The sequence below is a fragment of the Carassius gibelio genome, chromosome A22 (assembly GCF_023724105.1).
Source record: "Carassius gibelio isolate Cgi1373 ecotype wild population from Czech Republic chromosome A22, carGib1.2-hapl.c, whole genome shotgun sequence".
NCBI classification, from domain to species: domain Eukaryota; kingdom Metazoa; phylum Chordata; class Actinopteri; order Cypriniformes; family Cyprinidae; genus Carassius; species Carassius gibelio.
In genome coordinates this window covers 18,013,552-18,034,375 of record NC_068392.1, presented here as the reverse complement: position 1 = coordinate 18,034,375, position 20,824 = coordinate 18,013,552, and the positions used below count along the sequence as shown (strand labels likewise).

Sequence of the window (20,824 nt, the reverse complement as noted above, 5' to 3'; positions counted from 1 at the left end):
TGCTGAAGTACCTGGCAGTGGACAGTGTGTATAAGGTGTCCTGGATGCGGGGCAGTGGATAAGCATCCTTTATGGTTCTCTTGTTTAGGGGCCTGTAGTCAACACATAACAGCAACGCCTGGTCCTTCTTTCTGACCATATTGATTGGTGCAGCCCAGCTGCTGTTGCTGGGTTGGGCTACACCAGTGTCCAGGTTCTGCTGCACCTGCTGGTCTGCTGCAGTTTGTTTGTCTCTAGCCATCCTGCGCGGTTGCTGTTTCACAAGTGGACCAAGGGTGGTGATGATATCATGCTGCACAAATCCCATACAGCCATGGTCACTGGGCCCCATGGAAAAGACGTTAGTGTAAGACAGTAGCAGGCGGGCCAACCTTTCCTGGTCACCCTTGGACAGACTGCCACAGCTCTCATTATACAGGACCTGCAAGTGGCTAGGTAAAGAAGCAAAGACAGAGTTAGTATGTTCAAGGGCGGTTGGTTATTCTCACATACTGTGGCGGCCCTGGCTCTCTGAATTACAAGACCGCATTGGCCAGGCTGCATGAACTGTGTGACAATTCTGGCGGCCCTCTTGGTGATCTCGTAGCTGTTTGCCATGTCATACGCTCTGGATAGGGTGCACGGCTGCTGCTCCAGAAGTTTTTGCACCCCTTTGGCGTCGGCCTGGGCATTGGTGAAAACCTCCATACTGATGGCGTCCTGCTCCAGCTCTGTTCGGTCAGCATACACAATGGACACTCAAAGATGTCATCCCATAATAGGTGTAAGGCTTTGTTTTGCCCCCTAACCCTCTGCGTCAGTTCAATTCCGATGTCCGCCGCATGGTCAGAGCACGGCCCGTAGGCGGTCTCTATTTCAGCCACAATTCGCCGATAGCTCCAGCGGTCAATTCTGGGGGTTTTATGGACTATACCTCCAGCCACGCCAGTCAGGCTGAATCTCAGTTGTACTGCCATTCTCATATATGACCAATGGTTTGCCCTTGCACAGTTTTCAAACTGGTGAATGAAGTCTTTCCAGGAGCACGTTCCATCAAAATGGTCTGGGGCTTTAATATTGGGTCTCTCTCTTTATGTCCATAATACCCATAATACTCATCATCACTAGTGTCTATTATTTCAGCATCTGGCTCTGTGTGTGATAACCGTGGTGCCGGCTTGGCCCTTTTCACAGCTGACTGACCATATTGGTATTGCTCACAGTGTGAGTTATAGTTATCATCATAGATTATTACTCCACTACATTCCACGGACAAGGGCATGCAGGGTGGAAAAGGTGTCGACGTTGTAACAGATATGCAGGTCATCGATTTATGGGTTAAATTCAGGCATGCAAATGAAATCCTGTTTGCACTAAATGCCTGGCCTGATTACCATGGTTAATCCTTGTTATGCGAGGATTATAATTTTTCTAGCGTATACATTGGAATGGTTTCTCCCCAATGGATATAGTATTGTTTTTGCGGTACATTAGAGGTTTCCCATATAAATCGGGACTATCTGCAGTGTTATCATGTGTTAATAAAATCTTTAAATGTGTGTAATTCTGCATTTGAATGTAACTTCATGTTTTGATCATTTATATATATTATTTTTGGTATCTGTGTAATCGTCATGCTTTGACAGACCCATTTATCTAGAGCAAAGTAATGAAAAATGTATTTAATCTGCAATTACGAACTTGCTAGAATATCCCTGATGAAATCGGACAACCCCTAAATCAGTAGGGGGTTGTTTCCACAGAGACAAAGAAACTTTTCCCCCGCTTCAGATCGCGGACGTTCATTGGGTGTTTACGCAAAAAGAGGCGTGAACCATCCCAAGCCATAAGAACCGACCGGACAAGATCCGCCCTCTCTTCTCTTCTTCTCGTTCTTGGTTCTCGGACACGCTGCTCTCCTGCGCGACCCTCGTCGCTCCCGCGGGTCCCTCGGCTCACATCGCATGTCTTCTTCTTACGCTAACTCGCTTCCTTCTCACACTCTGCGACCAACGTCGCTCCCGCGCAGCCCATCGCCGTCCCCCTCAGCACAGGGACTGAGGAGAGGAAAGCCATTTTCATGGCTCCTTTGGAAGCTTTCGTTTTTGTTGTTTGTTTTCTTTTCCTTACTAAGTTTATTCGAATATTCGCCTCTCCATACAAGAAAGACGAATTCTGGAACATTGTTTGTTGAACCTTTCAAATACTGCGCGAAGATGAACGAACACCCATTTGCCACAAAGGACCACGTGACCCCACGCTCACGCTGAGATCCAGAGCAGCTCACCCGCGCATCACACGCGCGTCGCCGGTACCACGCTCACCCACTGGGCCATGCAAGTATCGTTCTCTATGGAGATTTAAATGCTGCTTTAAAGTGTTGCTATGATCTGATTGTTGTTGGCTTCCAAAAAGGTTACTGACTGATTTTCATACCTGAGCTCATTCTGTGATCTCTCTCGCTTTCTCCATTTTCTCTCTCTCTCTCTCTCTCTCTCTCTCTCTCTCTCTCTCATTTATTTGGATTCCGTTATGTCTTGTATAAAGTTTACTGTCTGTATTGTTGTACGCATATTAATCTGTGTGATTTGTAGTTTCGATTGTATCACTAGTTGAATTATTTAAAACCCTATATCCATGATTGGCTTGGACTCCACCTCACTCACATTACGAATCACTGAAAGGTCTGATCTTTAGCTACAAGCTTTAAATTTAGAAACTAAATTTATCATAAGGATAGGATAATGTTTTCATGGCCAGAGAATATTTTTCCTTGAATTATAAGGAGTGATAACTTTATTGAAAGTTGATAGGTCAATCTGGTTTGCTGGACAAACCACTGTTTGATTTGCAATAATTTACTGTAAGATATATCACAATAATTGATATGAAGAATGGAATATTGACATATTAATGAGTAAGTTACAGTGCCCTGTAATTAGTTATTGGTATAGACAATTGAGCTGTTTTTCATAATCAATCAAATTTAATGTAACTGTCATCTGAGATATATATTAATCATATTCCTGATTAATTATTCAAATTCCCTATATATCATTTGAGTTAATTACTATGTAAAACTCATTGTTGTTACATTTTGGTGGAGAATGCGGGCATTTCAAACGTTGTTTTGTGAGCAATCAATCTGTGTATATGGTTTTTAATAATTTCTGCACGTGCGCTATGAAATTATGTAACGTTACTTGTGAGATAAGTCGCAAGACGCAAACTCACTCCTAACTGCTTGAAAAAAAAGCTGGTCAGTCAGCACGTTAGGTATTTATAGAAACTTAACAGTATAGTCACTGTTATTTTTAATGAAAGTAAACTGCAGTATAATGTTAAAAGTATCCTGTTAAGTAAGACCAAAATTTTTTTACAGTGAGAACATTTTAATATGAATAATTAAAAGATGAAGAAATCTTTTATTAGTTGCAACATGTAAATCTGAACATGAGCGATGTTCCTCTGATTCAGTTAAAAAGGCCTTGCTTATTAAATATCGTTATTGAATTTGTGGTAAACCACATGATATTCAAATAAAAAAATAAACGGTAAAAACTCCTGGACTAAAATTGGCTTAGCTACCTGATTTTAAACCTAAAACATTTAAATCATAAGTGCTATTTTGATAAATGTCTATTGGAGTCAACAGATGGAAAATTCCTGTTTTGTTACATTTGGGTTTTGGAAGTGAACGGATCCTTCCTTCACCCTATGTTTAATATAACACCACAGAATCAAAACTTTCTGTTTGTTACTTGTGATTTGTGATGCAGAAAATCAGCCTAACAAACGATCAGATAATTTCTAAGTCATATTGAAATTGTAATTCCGCTATCTAAACACCAGAGAGAACGCGTGGTTCAGAAATTTCAGGTTACGCCCTGCTTTCTGATTCCAGCTTGCATGAGTGCAAAGTCGCCATCCCGTGGCCATTTCAGATAATGCGCTCTAATTGCTAATTTTTCCCCTTGAGGTATTGAGTTAGCTGTTTAAATTCTCGAATTATTTGCATTTACAGCTTTGCTCGTGCAAATATTATTACAGGGAAACGAAATAATTTTCCCTGCCTTTGACTGTTTACATTTACTTTGAGTTTGGTTCAAACATGATTTGAATTAAAATGTAATTGTTTAATAGTGGAAATCTAGATGTTTCAGGTCAACTACTGATTGACCCACTTAGAAGGTTAGCCATCTAGTGGCAGTCTCCTGTTAAATCGACTAACAGACCTCTGTCTTTTCCATTCTGTTTTGAATTGCATGTCCACTTTTACCCTTTTTGATTAATCTCACCCTGTTTGATTAATTTCATAATAATTAATGATAACTTACAAGCTATCATGGGTTATTATAGGATATTATTCAGATTTTCCTTTTAATTCTTACATGCTTATTTTAAATTTTGATTTAAACCAGTTTTGAATTTTTAATTTGAATTAAGTTTGCTGCTCAGCAGGTTAAGCACAGAGAAACAGTACTTTCCCCCCCTTGTGGTGAAAACCAGCTACTCCTTCTCTCTTGTTTCATTCCTGTCTTTTATTTTGATTTTTATTATTTTTCTTCTCTCTTTTGGCTTAGGTTATTTTGATAATTACCATTATTATCATAATTCCTTTGTTTTGTTTTATCATTATTAGGTAAAGCTGTTACCTTTCCTTTCTACATATATAGTTACTCAATTGATGTTAAACAAACCAAACCTTAATTAACTTTAGGTTTCCTTTGTTCATCCTTTGTGTATTTGATTGTAGAACTCCCTTGGTGATTGGACCGCCATCTCAGGTTTCCATGTGAGCAGGGCTGCCCGACCGGTGTTACCGATACTGGCTGCGAGTGAAACTCGGTTCCTCTTGTCTCTGTCCGTTAGCGGCACGCAGTGGAGACATCAGCAATTTGGCTCTCCAAAGGTTGTGTTAAAAGTCACAAGCTGTTCGTTGCCAGAGTAACGGAGGACCGGGGACACTGCGGTTGAGTGTTTGGGGAGCGCCGGAGAGGTTGACCAAGCCCCTGGTTTCCACCTGAATGACTTCAATTCACCCAGGTGAACCAAATGTGATAAAACCCATCAACTTATTATAAGCCACAGAATATTAGATATTCCCCTGGATATATTTTAAGTGATTGACCCTTTTGCTTCTTTAAGCCACACCATATTTTCTAGGTTTCCTACCCAGATAGCTCACTCACCTGTTGGCCCTATCTTAAAACCTAGCAGTAGGCCTAGGCCTCCTTATTCTCACTAACACATTGTGTTTCTATTGTTTTTATTTCATTTCAAGTGTTGTTTCACTTTGATCTTTTTCTACCCTCTGTTCTGTTGTGATTTGTTTCTTTCATTTCACATAGAGACAGTAACCTGTGAGCTACCAACGCGGATTTAAATTGTAGAGCCAACCACCAGCCGGTGTCATCACACGACCCGCTAGGCTACTGCCTGTCAAATCTCCATTTCAGGTCCTTCGTTGACCCAAGTTAATTGGCTACTTAACTGTCTGACTGTTTGCATCAGTTAGCCCCAAAATTCTCATAAACGGCACAGCCCGTATGAATATAGCTCGTTAAATGTAGAACGAACTTGCATTGGTCTTTTTGTGTGTGTGTGTGTGTGTGCTGTGCTTCTCTCACCGACAGAGAATCAGGATGTTCCAGGCATCCAGTCCAGCAGTCCATGGGGGCCACCTCTCGACATGGTTGAAAGCAGTGACGACTCCCTTCCTGCCCAAGGACGCCAGTAACCTGCAGCACCCAGAGCAACTAGACACCGAGCTAGAAGAACTGATGGCACGCGATCCAAACCAAAGCGACTACTACAGAGAACTCGCCAGGATCTTTGGAAGCCTAGTTCACATTTTCATCGCCCAGGCACGGCTCAGTGAACGGAGCAACATCGCGGAGGAGGCCTGGAAGGACCAGGCCCCAACCCAGGAGTCATCTTGATCAGCTCCTCCTCGAGACCCAGAACCAACGCGAGAAAGAGGACGACACAGATCCAGAGCTACAGAAAGGAGTTGAAAGACTTCACAATGCCCTGCGAGATCTTCGCCTCGACACAGATCAAAAAGAACAGCTGGAGAGAGAAGCCAGAAAAGAACTCAACAAAAAACTCCAGCAAGGTGACGCTCTCCTAAAAAGAGCAGAGACTGAACTGAAAGAAAGAGACTATAAAACCTGGGCCTGCAAAACACACTTGCAAGCGGCCCGAGCTAACTTCAACAAGCTTACTCTGCAGAGGGACAAGCTCCAAGATGAACTTGACACTGTTCACACAGAACTGAGACAATCTCACAGATTACAGAGTGGCTGCATCGGAGAAACGCACAGCACAAAGTTTCTCCCGGCCCACCACTCCAACCCTTTCAGCCAAGAACCCAGAGCTGAAAATGGGGGTGTAAGCTCACGACTCAAGAAATCACCAGCCAGCTTACAAGAACACCTGTCAACAACGGAGGGGAGAGAACCCTTCCAGAGAACGCATGTCACTAAACCCTGCACTGCTCACAGAGAACTTCACAAGCTAGCCAGAAGCATCTCTACATTCAATCCCGATCCTGCAGGAGGACATGATGTTCATGCTTCTTTACAAGCCATTGACTTTCATTTGCAAACTGTCGCCAACGTGACAGATGTGAACACATTGTACCTGTTAAAAATCACGTCCAGCCGTGATATGCATTGTTTTCTGGATCGTCAACCAGAGACTGTCAAAGTGTACTACCAGCAACTGCTACAGACTTTGATTCTTGAATTCTCTGATCCAAACTCAGACCATGGGCTCCTTATTGCTATGGACCTCAAACAGGGACGATTTGAAAACCCACAGACTTTCTGTAGTCAGCTACGAAAAGCCTACTTCGGAGCATGCAACGAACCCGGTATGGAACAGGATGTCAACTTAAAAACTCTGTTCCTCCTAAACCTACATGCCAGTTGAAGTTTTCATCTCAGAGTCCCAGCATGTACACGTAACAGGACTACACAAGAATTATGGAACTTAGCCCACAAAGCTTGCACCAAGCAAAATACTATTTGTGAAAAGACTGTGAAAAACCCCAAAGTCTCTGTCTCTGAGCACTGCTTGGAGTTAACCCTAGATGGCGCCCTAGAACACCACAGTCACAGACATTTTTACAGAGAGTCAATACCGTTCCAAGCCAGCAGAGGGCAACACAATCGTGGTGGTGCTCATCCAACGCACCAGAGCGAGCGATTCCTACCATCCAGGACACAAAGCCCCAATATCCGGCAGTGGAACCACTCTCGACATGACACTGGTAAGCTCAATCCTGAGCCCATGTCAGAAAAACACAGTGCAGCCACGTCTGAGACAGCAGAGATCCTGAGGGTGCTGAAAGATCTTCTTCACATGAAATCTCGCAAGGAAGATGAGCCAAGCACCCAGAACACTGCCCGTCATCTACAGACCACAGAGCTAACTGTCACAGCACAAAGTGACAACAACACCCAAGCTCCACAGCCAACAGCTGCACACCCTGACCGAGACAGCACAGGTCCTCACACCAGGTACCACAAACACAAGGTACCAGAAAATGCTGTTTTGACTACCTGTCTTCGCAGGAAGCTACACAAGACCGGTCCTCACCACACACCGATCATCACCCCTGCCCTGATGCCAACATTCCTGGGCAGCCTTGTCAAAAAGGGGGTGGGCCGAAAAGGAGTCAGCAGGGAAGACCTGATCAACACAGGATTAAACCTGACGGTGAGCTCATCTCACCTTTTCAAAAGACTCCAATTTGAAGCTAAGAGACAAGATCAAACTCTTACACCTCAAACTTATGAACTGAATGTACAGGCGTACAGACAGAATGACATCCAGTTTGAACAGGTTGTTTCCATTCACCTGACAATCGTTCCGATGAGTCTAATACATCCCATGTATGTCCCACCAATGAACACTCATACATCTCTCATCGACAAAGACCTGCTAGAACACTTTGACCCTTTTCTGAACTTCAAACAGCTAAAAGACTTTGCTCAAGTGCGAGAACCTCTTTCTCTCCAGCCACACAGGTTGCTAGAGCCAGACTGTCAGGTCACAGAGGTCACGGGAACACCCACAGAACCAGACGGTCAGGTCACAGAGGTGACGGGAACCCCAGCAGCCAGCCATGAGTACAATGCCTAACGACAGGCTCAAGTTCATGCCTCTGTACCTTAGTCAACAAACAGGGTACGGTGGTACCAGCTTACACCAAAGGGGTCGCTGTTCGGCTCAACCTGCAATGTGGTCAAACCTTACACCACACGCTGGGTTTCTTCCAATCCTCACCTGAATGTGTGGAACTCGGACTCACATTTGCAAACAACAAGCATGTCAAACACCAACACCTGTTCCAGCAATGTGATAACATCACAAAAACACAAAATGTGATTGTGTACTGGAAGAAGGTAAAAGGACACTTGAAGTTACCAAGTCTAGACAAGGACTTTAAAGATCACACTGACACCCTTGCCAAAACTGGCACACTAAACAACATTTTGTGGTCACTTCCAACCCACCCACCCACATTCAAGGTTGAAGTGATTACACACAGCATAAGAACTTCACTTGCTAAACTGCCTACATCAGAATCGCTTACGCTGGCTCCGTTGTCTACACAGACCAACATAGCGGACATGCGGGCTTCTGAAACCTCGATAATGACTTTGCTTTACCACCTCTCAGACCCCTCCATCCACCCTGACAACCAGTCTACAGTCACTGACAACCAAAGCCCCAGACCACTGCATGATACACAAACCATGCTGCGTGCACAGAACAATATTGTGGGTTGTGCACCGTCTGACATCACAATGCCAGGGCTTGTAATGCCACGGAGCAAAAGGGGGATAATGCCAATATATTTCCATGACGCAGCATGTGCTGCACCACGCAGTACCAGAGCCACTGACAAAACATGAGGCAAGCGTCATGTCAGCAGCAAGATGTGGCAAAACATGGGCGAGGGCGAGCTAAACCCAGTCACCGCCCACTAAGCAAAGAGGCTGCCCTGTCCAACCAAAGACAGCCCTCGTTTGTTTCTTTCTACCCTTTCTCTCTCTCTCTCTCTCCCTATTATCTGTACCAGGATGCTGCTGTGGTTTGCCGTGCCATGCTGTCAGCCAAAGAGAGGACAGCTGCCACCGAGAAAACCGCTGAGACTCCTGACCACCAATGACAGGGCACACTACCCCAGCACTGTAACCGAATACAGCTGTACAAGGTTCCGATGGAGAGAGGACTCCCTCACTCACACCGAGGCCAATGTCAAACACATGTTCAGCCAACATGAGAAAGTGACTGTTACACAAATGGAGTTAAGTGGACACCACCACCACTCCACACAGTTCCCGGGAGCTTTGCTTAGAGCCGCTGCTGCCGCCAGAATGTTAAACTTTGTTATGTCCAGTGTCAATGCAGCGAACCAGACCGCAAACTCCTTGAAACCTCTGTTTACTGTCTTCCAGAAGAACTTTACCCAGACTCAGCTGTTTACAGCATTAACAACAGACATGCTGTGGGAGGTTAGCTCCTCCAATGACAGCCTAACCACGAGTAAAACCCCACCATACATGATACCCTTAAGCCTTGTGTCAACTGTGCTGTCTTACGCCATCTCCATGCCAGCTGACCTGCTACAAATACACCTGGCCAACTCTCTGGATAGCGCCTTCCTACGGCACGTCAACCCCAAACAGAGAGAAGTGAATGTGCTCCTGAACCAACCCATCAGCGAGTCAAGCCAAGTCTACAGACCTAAAGACATTGTCAGTGTCAGGATGTGGAAAAGCAACACCCACACCAAAACACTCATTCCAAATGTGGTGGCCTACCACGACAGCGACACACAGCTGTACCTGGCCCCAAACATGCACATGTGTACTTTGTCCAAAGACATTCATTATCTCTGCCTTAGCAAACCCTTCCTCAGACACAACTCTGAAGGAATCTGCGAGCTGCAACCCTGGGTCAGCGATACGCGCTGCCCTGCCGAAGCCAAGCCTCGTACACAAGTCACAGAAACGCAAGCAGAGATTGTGGGTAACAGATGGCTCGTCAACACTCCTGTGCGCTCAGCTACGCTGACCTACGACCAGCATGACACCGCCACCCGTGCCAACCTGCTTGACCAAGTACTGAAAGGTACCACCCAACACATTGACATTACTCCTGTCGACACAGCCCTCCAAGCACAGCCTCGACAGCCCGTTCTGAACCCGTCATCTGCGGTCCGAGCCTGGACTGCTCCCGACACTGCACGGTGCATCTCCACCGTCATTGGTCACGCCCTGACTCTTGGCGTGACCTTCATCCTATACAGGATACTCAACGAGATGCAAACCTCTACAGCCAAACTCACGACAACTGTGGCTGGAGGTCTCCGATGGAATCCCCGGAAAGGGGGGAAAGGTCAAAGACAACACCGAACCTCATCAAGCTGAGTCCTCAGCTTCAGGAACCACCTGCCATCATGACCCACCTGCTACATGACCATCACGATTCACCTGTCTTCTGCCCAACCTGATGATTGCCGTCCGATGATGTCCACATAGGGACTTCATCTGATGAAAGGGGGAGGTGTAACAGATATGCAGGTCATCGACTCATGGGTTAAATTCAGGCATGCAAATTAAATCCTGTTTGCACTAAATGCCTGGCCTGGCGCCAGCCTGGCTGGACTTCAATTATTTTACGATACCCATGCAAGCCTCAAAGGAGACCTGAAACCCCCCCCAAATTCCTCAACACTGGAGACAAAGGAAACCTTTTGTAGAAGTTCCTTACTTTCATCATTTTATTAATTATATGTATTTTGAATATGTTTTGTGTGTACCATGGTTAATCCTTGTTATGCGAGGATTATAATTTTTCTAGCGTATACATTGGAATGGTTTCTCCCCACTTTAACTTTCTCAAAGAGAGACATGTTCTGCAACCCCCACACTCCTTGGCAGCTCGTAAAATTTTACGACCACACAGGACCACAGGACAGGAAATGTAATCCTTACAAAAGAATGGTAAAATTTACTCAAATGTAGTCTTAATGGATATAGTATTGTTTTTGCGGTACATTAGAGGTTTCCCATATAAATCGGGGCTATCTGCAGTGTTATCATGTGTTAATCAAATCTTTAAATGTGTGTAATTCTGCATTTGAATGTAACTTCATGTTTTGATCATTTATATATATTATTTTTGGTATCTGTGTAATCGTCATGCTTTGACAGACCCATTTATCTAGAGCTAAGTAATGAAAAATGTATTTAATCTGGAATTACGAACTTGCTAGAATATCCCTGATGAAATCAGACAACCCCTTAATCAGTAGGGGGTTGTTTCCACAGAGACAAAGAAACTTTTCCCCCGCTTCAGATCGCGGACGTTCATTGGGTGTTTACGCAAAAAGAGGCGGGAACCATCCCAAGCCATAAGAACCGACCGGACAAGATCCGCCCTCTCTTCTCTTCTTCTCGTTCTAGGTTCTCGGACACGCTGCTCTCCTGCGCGACCCTCGTCGCTCCCGCGGGTCCCTCAGCTCACATCGCATGTCTTCTTCTTACGCTGACTCGCTTCCTTCTCACACGCTGCGACCAACGTCGCTCCCGCGCAGCCCATCGCCATTGCTATGATCTGATTGTTGTTGGCTTCCAAAAAGGTTACTGACTGATTTTCATACCTGAGCTCATTCTGTGATCTCTCTCGCTTTCTCCATTCTCTCTCTCTCTCTCTCTCTCTCTCTCTCTCACTCGCTCGCTCTCTTTTGTCTCTCTCTTTTATTTGGATTCCGTTATGTCTTGTATAAAGGTTACTGTCTGTATTGTCGTACGCATATTTACTCTGTGTGATTTGTAGTTTCGATTGTATCACTAGTTGAATTATTAAAAACCCTATATCCATGATTGGCTTGGACTCCACCCCACTCACATTACGAGTCACTGAAAGGTCTGATCTTTAGCTACAAGCTTTAAATTTAGAAACTAAATTTATCATAAGGATAGGATAATGTTTTCATGGCCAGATAATATTTTTCCTTGAATTATAAGGAGTGATAACTTTATTGAAAGTTGATAGGTCAATCTGGTTTGCTGGACAAACCACTGTTTGATTTGCAGTAATTTACAGTAAGAGATATCACAATAATTGATATGAAGAATGGAATATTGACATATTAATGAGTAAGTTACAGTGCCCTGTAATTAGTTATTGGTATAGACAATTGAGCTATTTTTCATAATCAATAAAATTTAATGTAACTGTCATCTGAGATATATATTAATCATATTCCTGATTAATTATTCAAATTCCCTATATATCATTTGAGTTAATTACTATGTAAAACTCATTGTTGTTACAACGTGAACTGGGAGAGCAATGCGTGGGCCAGGGAAAATGGGTTTTGTGCCATACAGTTCATAGAAGTGAACAGGTTAGCTAGCTGGTTAGTGTCGCAAAGGGCAAATGTTGGAGTGGGGCTATTTTTCAAACTGTATGGTGGAGCTGCAGCTGAGTTGGATGTCATACATTTTGAACACTCACATAGTTTGCTGATAAAAGTATGTGTGGTTCCACAGGCATTGGGAACGGGTTAGTCAACCTTGATGAAGGTGGTGTGTCGACGTCATTTCATGTCCGACGGACTTTCTTGTTTTATTTATTATTACTTCTTGCTTGTTAGGTCCTGGATGAGCCCCCAGTGTTATTTTTACAACTTTCACACTCCTTTCACATCTGGGGTAACAGAGCCGAAGCACAAAACACTGATGTGTCGTTGGGTTGCAGCAATGAACCTGGCCTTTATTACTCTCATTGGTAAACATTCACAGCATAAAGGCTCTATGCTTGCTAGCATTCGACTGGAACATAGATTGTGTCACTACTACATTCACACTGTCAACTCAGACTGATCCCCCCACTATCCTTTTTTTTAATATAGAAACCCAAAAGGCCCACTTCGTCACACATATGCGTTTCTTTTTGTCAACAAGCAGCCAGGAGGAGGCAGAGATTGCAACATATGTGTCTAAATCATCCTTGGTCCCCTTTTATTCCCAAAACTTAGCATAGTGTTCCATTATACCTGCACAGAGGTACTTAATAGGTACCCTTTAATTACAAAAAATATACATTTAAAATTCTGTTTACTTAGGTAGTTCTTTGCGGGTTGTAATCTAAAGCGTTACCTAAAATTGTCATGAAAAAACTAAAATATAACTACCACGGCAAAAAAAAGTGTTACTTACACAAGTGGACTTATGCGTAACATAATTAAATGTAATCTGACCTATTTAATAAACAGTGTTTTCATTATAAAACTTTGTCATTGACCACACCTTGATTATAGGTAAATGATATGTTATTAGTAAAATGAATAGTAACAGCTTATGGAGGTTTTTGCTTGCTGTCACAGTTGTCTTTGGCTCGCTGATGGCATAATGACAGATATATTAACCCTTGTGTTATGTTGCGGGTCAATTTGACCCGTTTCGATTTTCTAGTTGTTGGAAATACTGGTTAACCTATGTTTTTTTTCTTGATATTTTGTGACTTTTTCTCATTTATCATCATGAACATGCATGCAAAGTTTCAACATGCTGGTGTTTTTTGACATATACAAACAAAATTACTGTTACGTTCGTGATGTTCACGGGTAAATTTGACCTGCATATTTTAATACTCTAAGGCAACAGTACTGACACAAAATAATACAATTTCTTGGTTATATATTGTTTTTTTGTTTTTGTTTTTACTACTTTATGAAGCTAAAAAATGAGGATTTTCACACTTATTTCAATACAGAAAAATATTTTGTCAGCCACAGATGGTAAAAATTACCTATCATTTATTTGTTTAAGCTACCTGAAATAATATGAAACCTTTTTTTCTTTTCTTGATATTTTGTGACTTTTTCTCATTTATCATCATGGACATACATGTAAAGTTTCAACATGCTGTTTTTTTTTTTTACATATACAAGCAAAATTACTATTACGTTTGTGATAATCGCAGGTCAATTTGACCCTCATAGGCAGCTATTCAAAAGAAACTGTACAGACACAAAATAAAAACATTTATTTCATGTATGTAAGGTATTAACTCCAGTTCTAAAGTGTAAGTGTATCTAAAAGTGCTCTAACCCTAACCAAACACACTTCAAAAAGCTAAATCATGGTGTTCAAAATTAATGGCACATTACAAATGACAAACCTGAGCTACCCAGAGAGATTCTGAACATGGAGGGAAGAAACATGCATCTGGAGTCAGACCCACAGAAAATGAAGGATGGAACAAAGATGATAGGAAAAAACGGAAGAGATGTCGGGTATGCCCATCCAAGCACGACAGAAAAACCAGCTCCATGTGTGTGAAGTGCAAGAAATTCATATGCCAAAAGCACACACTTGCTGTGTGCTTATGTCAGAAGTAAATTCTTGACTTTATGAAATGAGTTTACAAAACAGCCAACTTCAGAAAAGTAAATATTTTCATTATACAGCTAGATTTAATTGTTCAGTTATGATGTTCTAGAAGTAAAAAAAAGTACAAAAAATGTATATACAAAACAAGTCAGCATACTGTTTATTCTCAAATTTTGTCAAAACAAAACAGTTTAAAAAAATGGTTAAAAAACATTTTCATTAAATCATACACTCAGATATATTTTTGGGGGAATATTTGACAAATGTCGATAATAAAAGTTTACAGTTTGTACCTGAATCTTTGTTGTTTTTCATAGTGTGATTTTTGAAGAATTGTATAGAATCCAATTAGGGTGACCCGCTCCATAAAGGGTGTACACAGAAATCGAACAGTGCACAAGGGTTAAGGTGCAATTTCGATTAGTAATTTTAAAAAGAAATACTCATTAATGACTTATGGATTTCAGATATTACAACTTTAATGTTTTCTGAAAAGTTGCTTTGAAACAATTTAGGTTGTGTGAAGTGTTAAATCAATAAAAGTGTCTTGACCTGATTTCTGAAGTGTAGTTGTAATTGTCTTCTCAGGTGTTTCTCCTCCAGTCTCTCTGATTTTCAGTCCCAGCAGAACTCAACACTTCACATCTGTCTCTCTCTCTCTGAGCTGTGAGGGGCAGAATAACTCTACTGGATGGAGAATGAGAAGATACACAGATGGATGGGGGCTGGAAGGTTGTTCAGTGAGATCACAAACAGGATCTACATGTGGATTCAAATCCACCTTCTCAGATGACACTGGAGTGTACTGGTGTGAGTCTGAATCTGGAGAGAACAGTCATCCTGTTAATATCACTGTACACCGTGAGTCTGTTTTTGACCTTTGACTTTTGTCAGGTCCCACCAGTCTGGTGTTTAAGCAACACTTTCAAAAGTGTTGAATATATACCCCTCGACAGTGTACATTGTTTTACACCAAAAGTGTACAATATACTCTAGTGTAAACTGTGTGTTACTCTTTGCAAGAGTGTATTATACACCGATTCAAAAGGTTATTTTTTAAAAATTTGGTAAAAAACCAAAACATAAAATAAAGCCCAGGCCTGGTCCTCTCTCGTCCGTCACTGTCATCGCTCCAGTTTTATATCCTTCCATCTCCTCCGTGGGACTCGAGACCGAGACCAGTTCCCACGTCTCTCGGCCCCGCCCCACTCGTCACAGTATGATTTTTCTTTTTTTTTTATAAAGTGAAAACGGGTCCCACAGACCTGAACACCATACCAGAGTTAAATGATCTTTTCCTTATTAATATTATTTTGTGGATTATTTTAATGTTAAATATATTTTGCTTTGATTGTATAACTGCCTTTTATTTATGATTGTAATTAATTTGAAAGTTGTTCTGGAGGTATTTTGAATGGCACCTCTAAATAAAATGCATTATTATTTATTATTATTATTATTATTATTATTATTATTATTGTTGTTGTTGTTGTCACCACATTGATTCTTACTATTCATCAGTTGATGTTTGCTCTGTTTCTGTAGATAGTGTGATTCTGGAGAGTCCTGTTCATCCTGTGACTGAAGGAGAGACTCTGACTCTACGCTGTTTATATCAATTTACAAATTTACCAAACCTCAGAGCTGATTTCTATAAAGATGGGACACTCATCCAGAGTAAAACTACAGAGATGATAATTTCTACTGTATCAAAGTCGCACGAGGGTTTCTACTCCTGCAAACACAGAGAGAGAGGAGAGTCACCGAAGAGCTGGATCTCAGTCACAGGTGAGAGTAGGAACTGTAAACACTATTGAAATGTTTCTGTGTAATATACAGCACTAATATGACTGTACAATGTGTTGATCTCAGCTTCCTCCAGAACATCAGGATCTGATCTCAATCCTGTGATAGTTGGAGTGACTGCTGGACTCGCAGTTTTGATCATTGTTGTCTTGGTCCTGCTGTGGCGCTACAGAAACAACAAAGGTTCATCTTCTGCCATATTAAAATTCAGTTACACATTTCCTAAACTTGTGACCTGTTGTTCTACAACAGCCTAAGCTGGTTATCTAAACGTCTTCCAACCTGACATGACCTGTGTGTTGACTGATTTTATGTCTTTTGGGTAGTTTTCTGCTGAGCAGGTAATACTCCATATTATAGACTACTACAAATTAACAAATTTATGTATGCTTAAAAGTGTCCTTTTATGCCCCTTTTTACAATACGTAAAATAAGTCTCTGATGTCCCCAGTGTGTGTGTGTGTGTGTGTGTGAAGTTTTTGTTCAAAATGCACATCATCAACTTTTATAGCTTGTTGAAATTGCCACTTTCAAGGTATGATCCAAAACTTGCTGTTTTTGTGTTTCTCCCTTTAAATTCAATTGAGCTGGTGCTCCCGCCTCCTTTTTCAGAAAAAAAGGGTGGGGCTTCAATATCTTGAAGATTTGTGCTACCCTGTCAGATTTGACTACCTCCCATTGAAACAATAGGTAACACAATGTGACAACAAAAAATGCTACCCATCAGATTATGCTTTATTAAAGCCTACACCTACAGCACCCTTACAGTAATGCAAATACAGTAATTATGTGTTGTTCAGAATGAGAAAATTAATGCAGTATCGATGTGCACATGTGCAGTAAGCCCTGGTAGGACAATCTGATGGGGTAAGTGAAATGTTAGGACACCTGACATACCAATGCTGGCCTTTGCAAATAACAACTATTATCACAAGTCTGTTATCTTTACAGAAAACGTACTTGGCTTAATAGTCAGTTATCTGATTGTACTGTGCATAATACATTTATGAATCACCAATGAATGGACGGGGTGCATGGAGAGATAAAAAAATAACAAAGCTGGACTCGTGGTGCCTCACGTCCTATAACAAACTTTATAAGTCCCACTTGTGATTATGAGCTTGACAGATTCAAGCAAATTCACTTTGCTTTCATATGCAATTTTGAACTACTACATTCCTATCTATGATCATTCTGGTAGCACGTGAAGGCAGCATCAGTGAAAACAGGCAGACAATGGTACTGTTAGCTTTAGCTAATTGATCCCCCTTTTAGAAACAATCTTTGCTCAAATTGAGTGCAGTGTTAGTTCAGTCAGGCCACAGAGGCATAGGCTGTGATCAGTTGATGCGGTCAGCTGTCAAATAGCTCCAATCACTACCATTCTCCTATTAGACATGGGACATATACGTGGCAGTAGTACTTGGTAAGTATACTCAAATGGCTTTCAAGGCTCAAACTGCTTGCAAGAGCTATACGCCTTATTCAGCCCGCCGCCATTTTGAATCGAAAACGAGGCTGTGAGGGTAAACCGGAAATAACAACAACTAAACATGGCTGTGTGGACTACGAACCTGTCCTATCTTCCTCCTCTTACGCTCAATGTTGTGGAGTCATGGGCGGACGAAGGATCAAAAATTCCCAGGTCTATCCTCCTGAAGGGTTACAGCAACTGGATCGAGGGTTATATCCATGATGTTGAAGGTAAACAGTTACTTTTTCAACTTTCTTGTGAGGTTAGCTTAGCATTCTGCATTGAAGATCACGATAGCGCTAATGTTGCCGAACGACCTAACGTTACATACTGATTGTATGTGCTGCTAACATTAGCCTCTTAGCCAACTCGAAGTGTTGAACTGTAGTGTTTGATGTCCATGATACCTGTGGTTTTACAGTGAAGAGAAACGAAGCAGGCTGTAGTGTTAGGGCCCGGTCTTTTCGCTCGATGCGAAAGAACGAGCCGCCTTACAACATGAAGGTATTTTGTGTTATTGTGAGGAAATTTCTACGTTACACCCTCCATGTTCAGGAGGGTTCATGTTGAGTTCAAGCTTTGGTCCTTCGTTCATTTTTGGACCTTGTTTGTATGTTTGTTCGTTCGTTCATACTAAATACCAGGTGTTTCTAGTAAGCAGCGTCATTTTAAAATGCAAGTTGTTATTGTTGACATGAATATGGTCTTAAGTAGTTTTTCTGATCTTTAATGTTGTATATACATTTCTTTATATAAGTACTACTGGGGGAATAAAACGGTTAGGCTGATAGCTGTTTGGGATATAAAAAAAACAAACAAACAAAAAAACATTAACTGACGTATCTTATTACACAGATGTAATAAGTAGATTCTAACTAATTACTTTTTTTATAACTTGTTGTAACGTAAGTTTAACTTAGTTATACCAACAACCGTTATAGTTTTGAAATACTTTAAGACCAAAGTATAAAAAAAAATTAGTTAATGTCTTTTTCTTAACATTTTGTTGCTTTTTTGCAGGTGGAGCTGGCTTCAGAAAACCCTTTTATCCGAGACTCCCACTGCACTTGTAAAGCAGGATTGGGGCACTGTAATCATTTACTAGGACTACTATACACACTGGCTCACTACCTAAAAATGGAGCATAAATCTGTACCACCAAGAGCAAGTAAAACCTCTTTGCCTCAAACATGGCATGTGCCATCAAGAACATTAGGACTAAAGCCAAAGCCAATCAGCACAATATCGGTTTCCAAAGTAAAACCACCAAATAGTAGTACCTATAGAGTAAACCGCACAAGTGAGGGAATTCTTCCAAATGTTTACTGCCCAGTCCCTGTCCCATTGCCCTGTAGTGAATTTGAAGAGAATATGAGGGAAAACCTAAAAGCATCAGGCAGCAGAAGCCACATGTTTAAACTATTAACTGCCAGTAACCAACAAAAACAACTTGTCACCACAGAGTTCGGCGACTTACCTTTAGGGTCTGTTTTATCCTACCAATTACCCCAGCAGACTGTGTCCTTTGAAGAGCATCCTACACTGCCTCTTCCTACACAACCATGCTCCTACGCAACTGTATTAAACCAGGAAGAACATGATTTCTACGGAGGTCTGATAATTACATCAGAAGATTCACTACACCTGGAAAGTGGAACCAGGGACCAAAGCAGCATCACTTGGCATCGGCTACGCGCAGAGAGGATCACATCAACATCTTTTAAGCGGGTCTGTTCTAGAGTTAAAAACTTTGACAAGTTAGCTGCTGACATGTGTGCAAAACAAACCATTCAGACCAAAGCTATGAAAAGAGGCATACAACTTGAGCCTGTTGCTGCTGCAGAATATGAAAAACTCACTGGAAAAAAATTGTTTCCCTGTGGCTTAATAATTAATCATCATGCCCCTCACCTAGGAGCCTCACCTGACAGGAAAGTAGTTGACCTTACAGCAGATCCTGTCCACGGTCTTCTCGAGATCAAATGCCCAAACAAAGACAGCTTCAAAAACTGCTCGTATTTGACAAATGCAGCAGGGAACTTCACTCTAAAAAAGACCCACGAGTACTACTATCAGATTGTTGGACAAATGGAGATTAGTAGGTTTACCTGGTGTGACTTTTTTGTCAAATGCAATAGTGATTAACACCTGGAACATATCCATTTCAACAAAGATGAATGGGAGGAGCTGAAGTGTAAGCTTGATTTTTTCTTTTTCAGCTGTTTCTTACCTGTTCTCTGCAACAGGAGAGTGTAAACCGAAACAAGACCTCAAATTACCCTTTGAAGGGATAGTGTAAAACCTGTAGTGATTTTAATTCACCATCTTTATAAAATGTAAATATGACAAATGAAACTGTATTCCTATGAAATGCAGAATGTTTTAATTCTCTCAAACTTCAGACATGTCTGTAAATAATTAATAGTACAAATGTTATTACAAAGAGAAACTAATTAAAAGGTACATTTTTATATTGAAATGCTTTTGTAACAAAAATGTGGTAAGAATTACAATATGTAAAAATTCAGTATTATAAAATTTTTATCATTTTATTTAAAAAAGATCTAAATTTTTTAAACATTTTTCTTAAATATACATGTAATCCAGTGTATAAACTATATAATAAATATACAAAATTGCACTTTTGTGATTCCATGTGCACTTTTTTTGATTTTATATGTTAACTCAAAACAGTGGACCGTGAAAATTTGTGAGGATAGAACACACAGTCCAGAGCTGATTTACAGAACCAGCCAATGACAAAGGAATCACACGATCAAAAATGTGATATTCCTTGATTCGACGAATGTTCCGTTCAATGTGAATCCTCAAACGAGCAATGTTGTGTGTGTGTGCAAGATCCTCATTGCTGAACTGTCCACTTGGGCCGAGAAAAGGTGGAATAACTACTGTGGCATGAATTTCATCAAGTAGGTCTTTGATTAAAAAGCCTTTGTCTACCATCACAGCATCACCCTCTTCGAGAAGATTCAAAATGCCAGATGACTTGGTGATCTCTTTATCAGAGATGCTTCCTGTGTAAAGACTGCTCACAAAAGTCATGCTCCCATCCGGGGAAATTCCAACCAGAGATTTGAGTGTAGTCGTGTTTTTGTAGTGTGAGTAAGTCTCAGAGTTCAGT

At 41.4% G+C, this 20,824-nt stretch overlaps 2 protein-coding genes across 2 annotated transcripts in view; both read left to right on the top strand.

The window, feature by feature from the left end:
• LOC127943030 (Fc receptor-like protein 5) overlaps positions 1–20,824 on the top strand; it is a 234,102-nt gene that overhangs the window by 99,015 nt on the left and 114,263 nt on the right. The window lies entirely within an intron of this gene.
• LOC127943034 (uncharacterized) lies at positions 17,717–20,380 on the top strand. Its single transcript, XM_052539138.1, has 2 exons — positions 17,717–17,912; positions 18,703–20,380. Exons 1-2 carry the CDS (start codon positions 17,901–17,903, stop codon positions 19,825–19,827), a joined length of 1,137 nt encoding a protein of 378 aa, XP_052395098.1. The 5' UTR covers positions 17,717–17,900; the 3' UTR covers positions 19,828–20,380.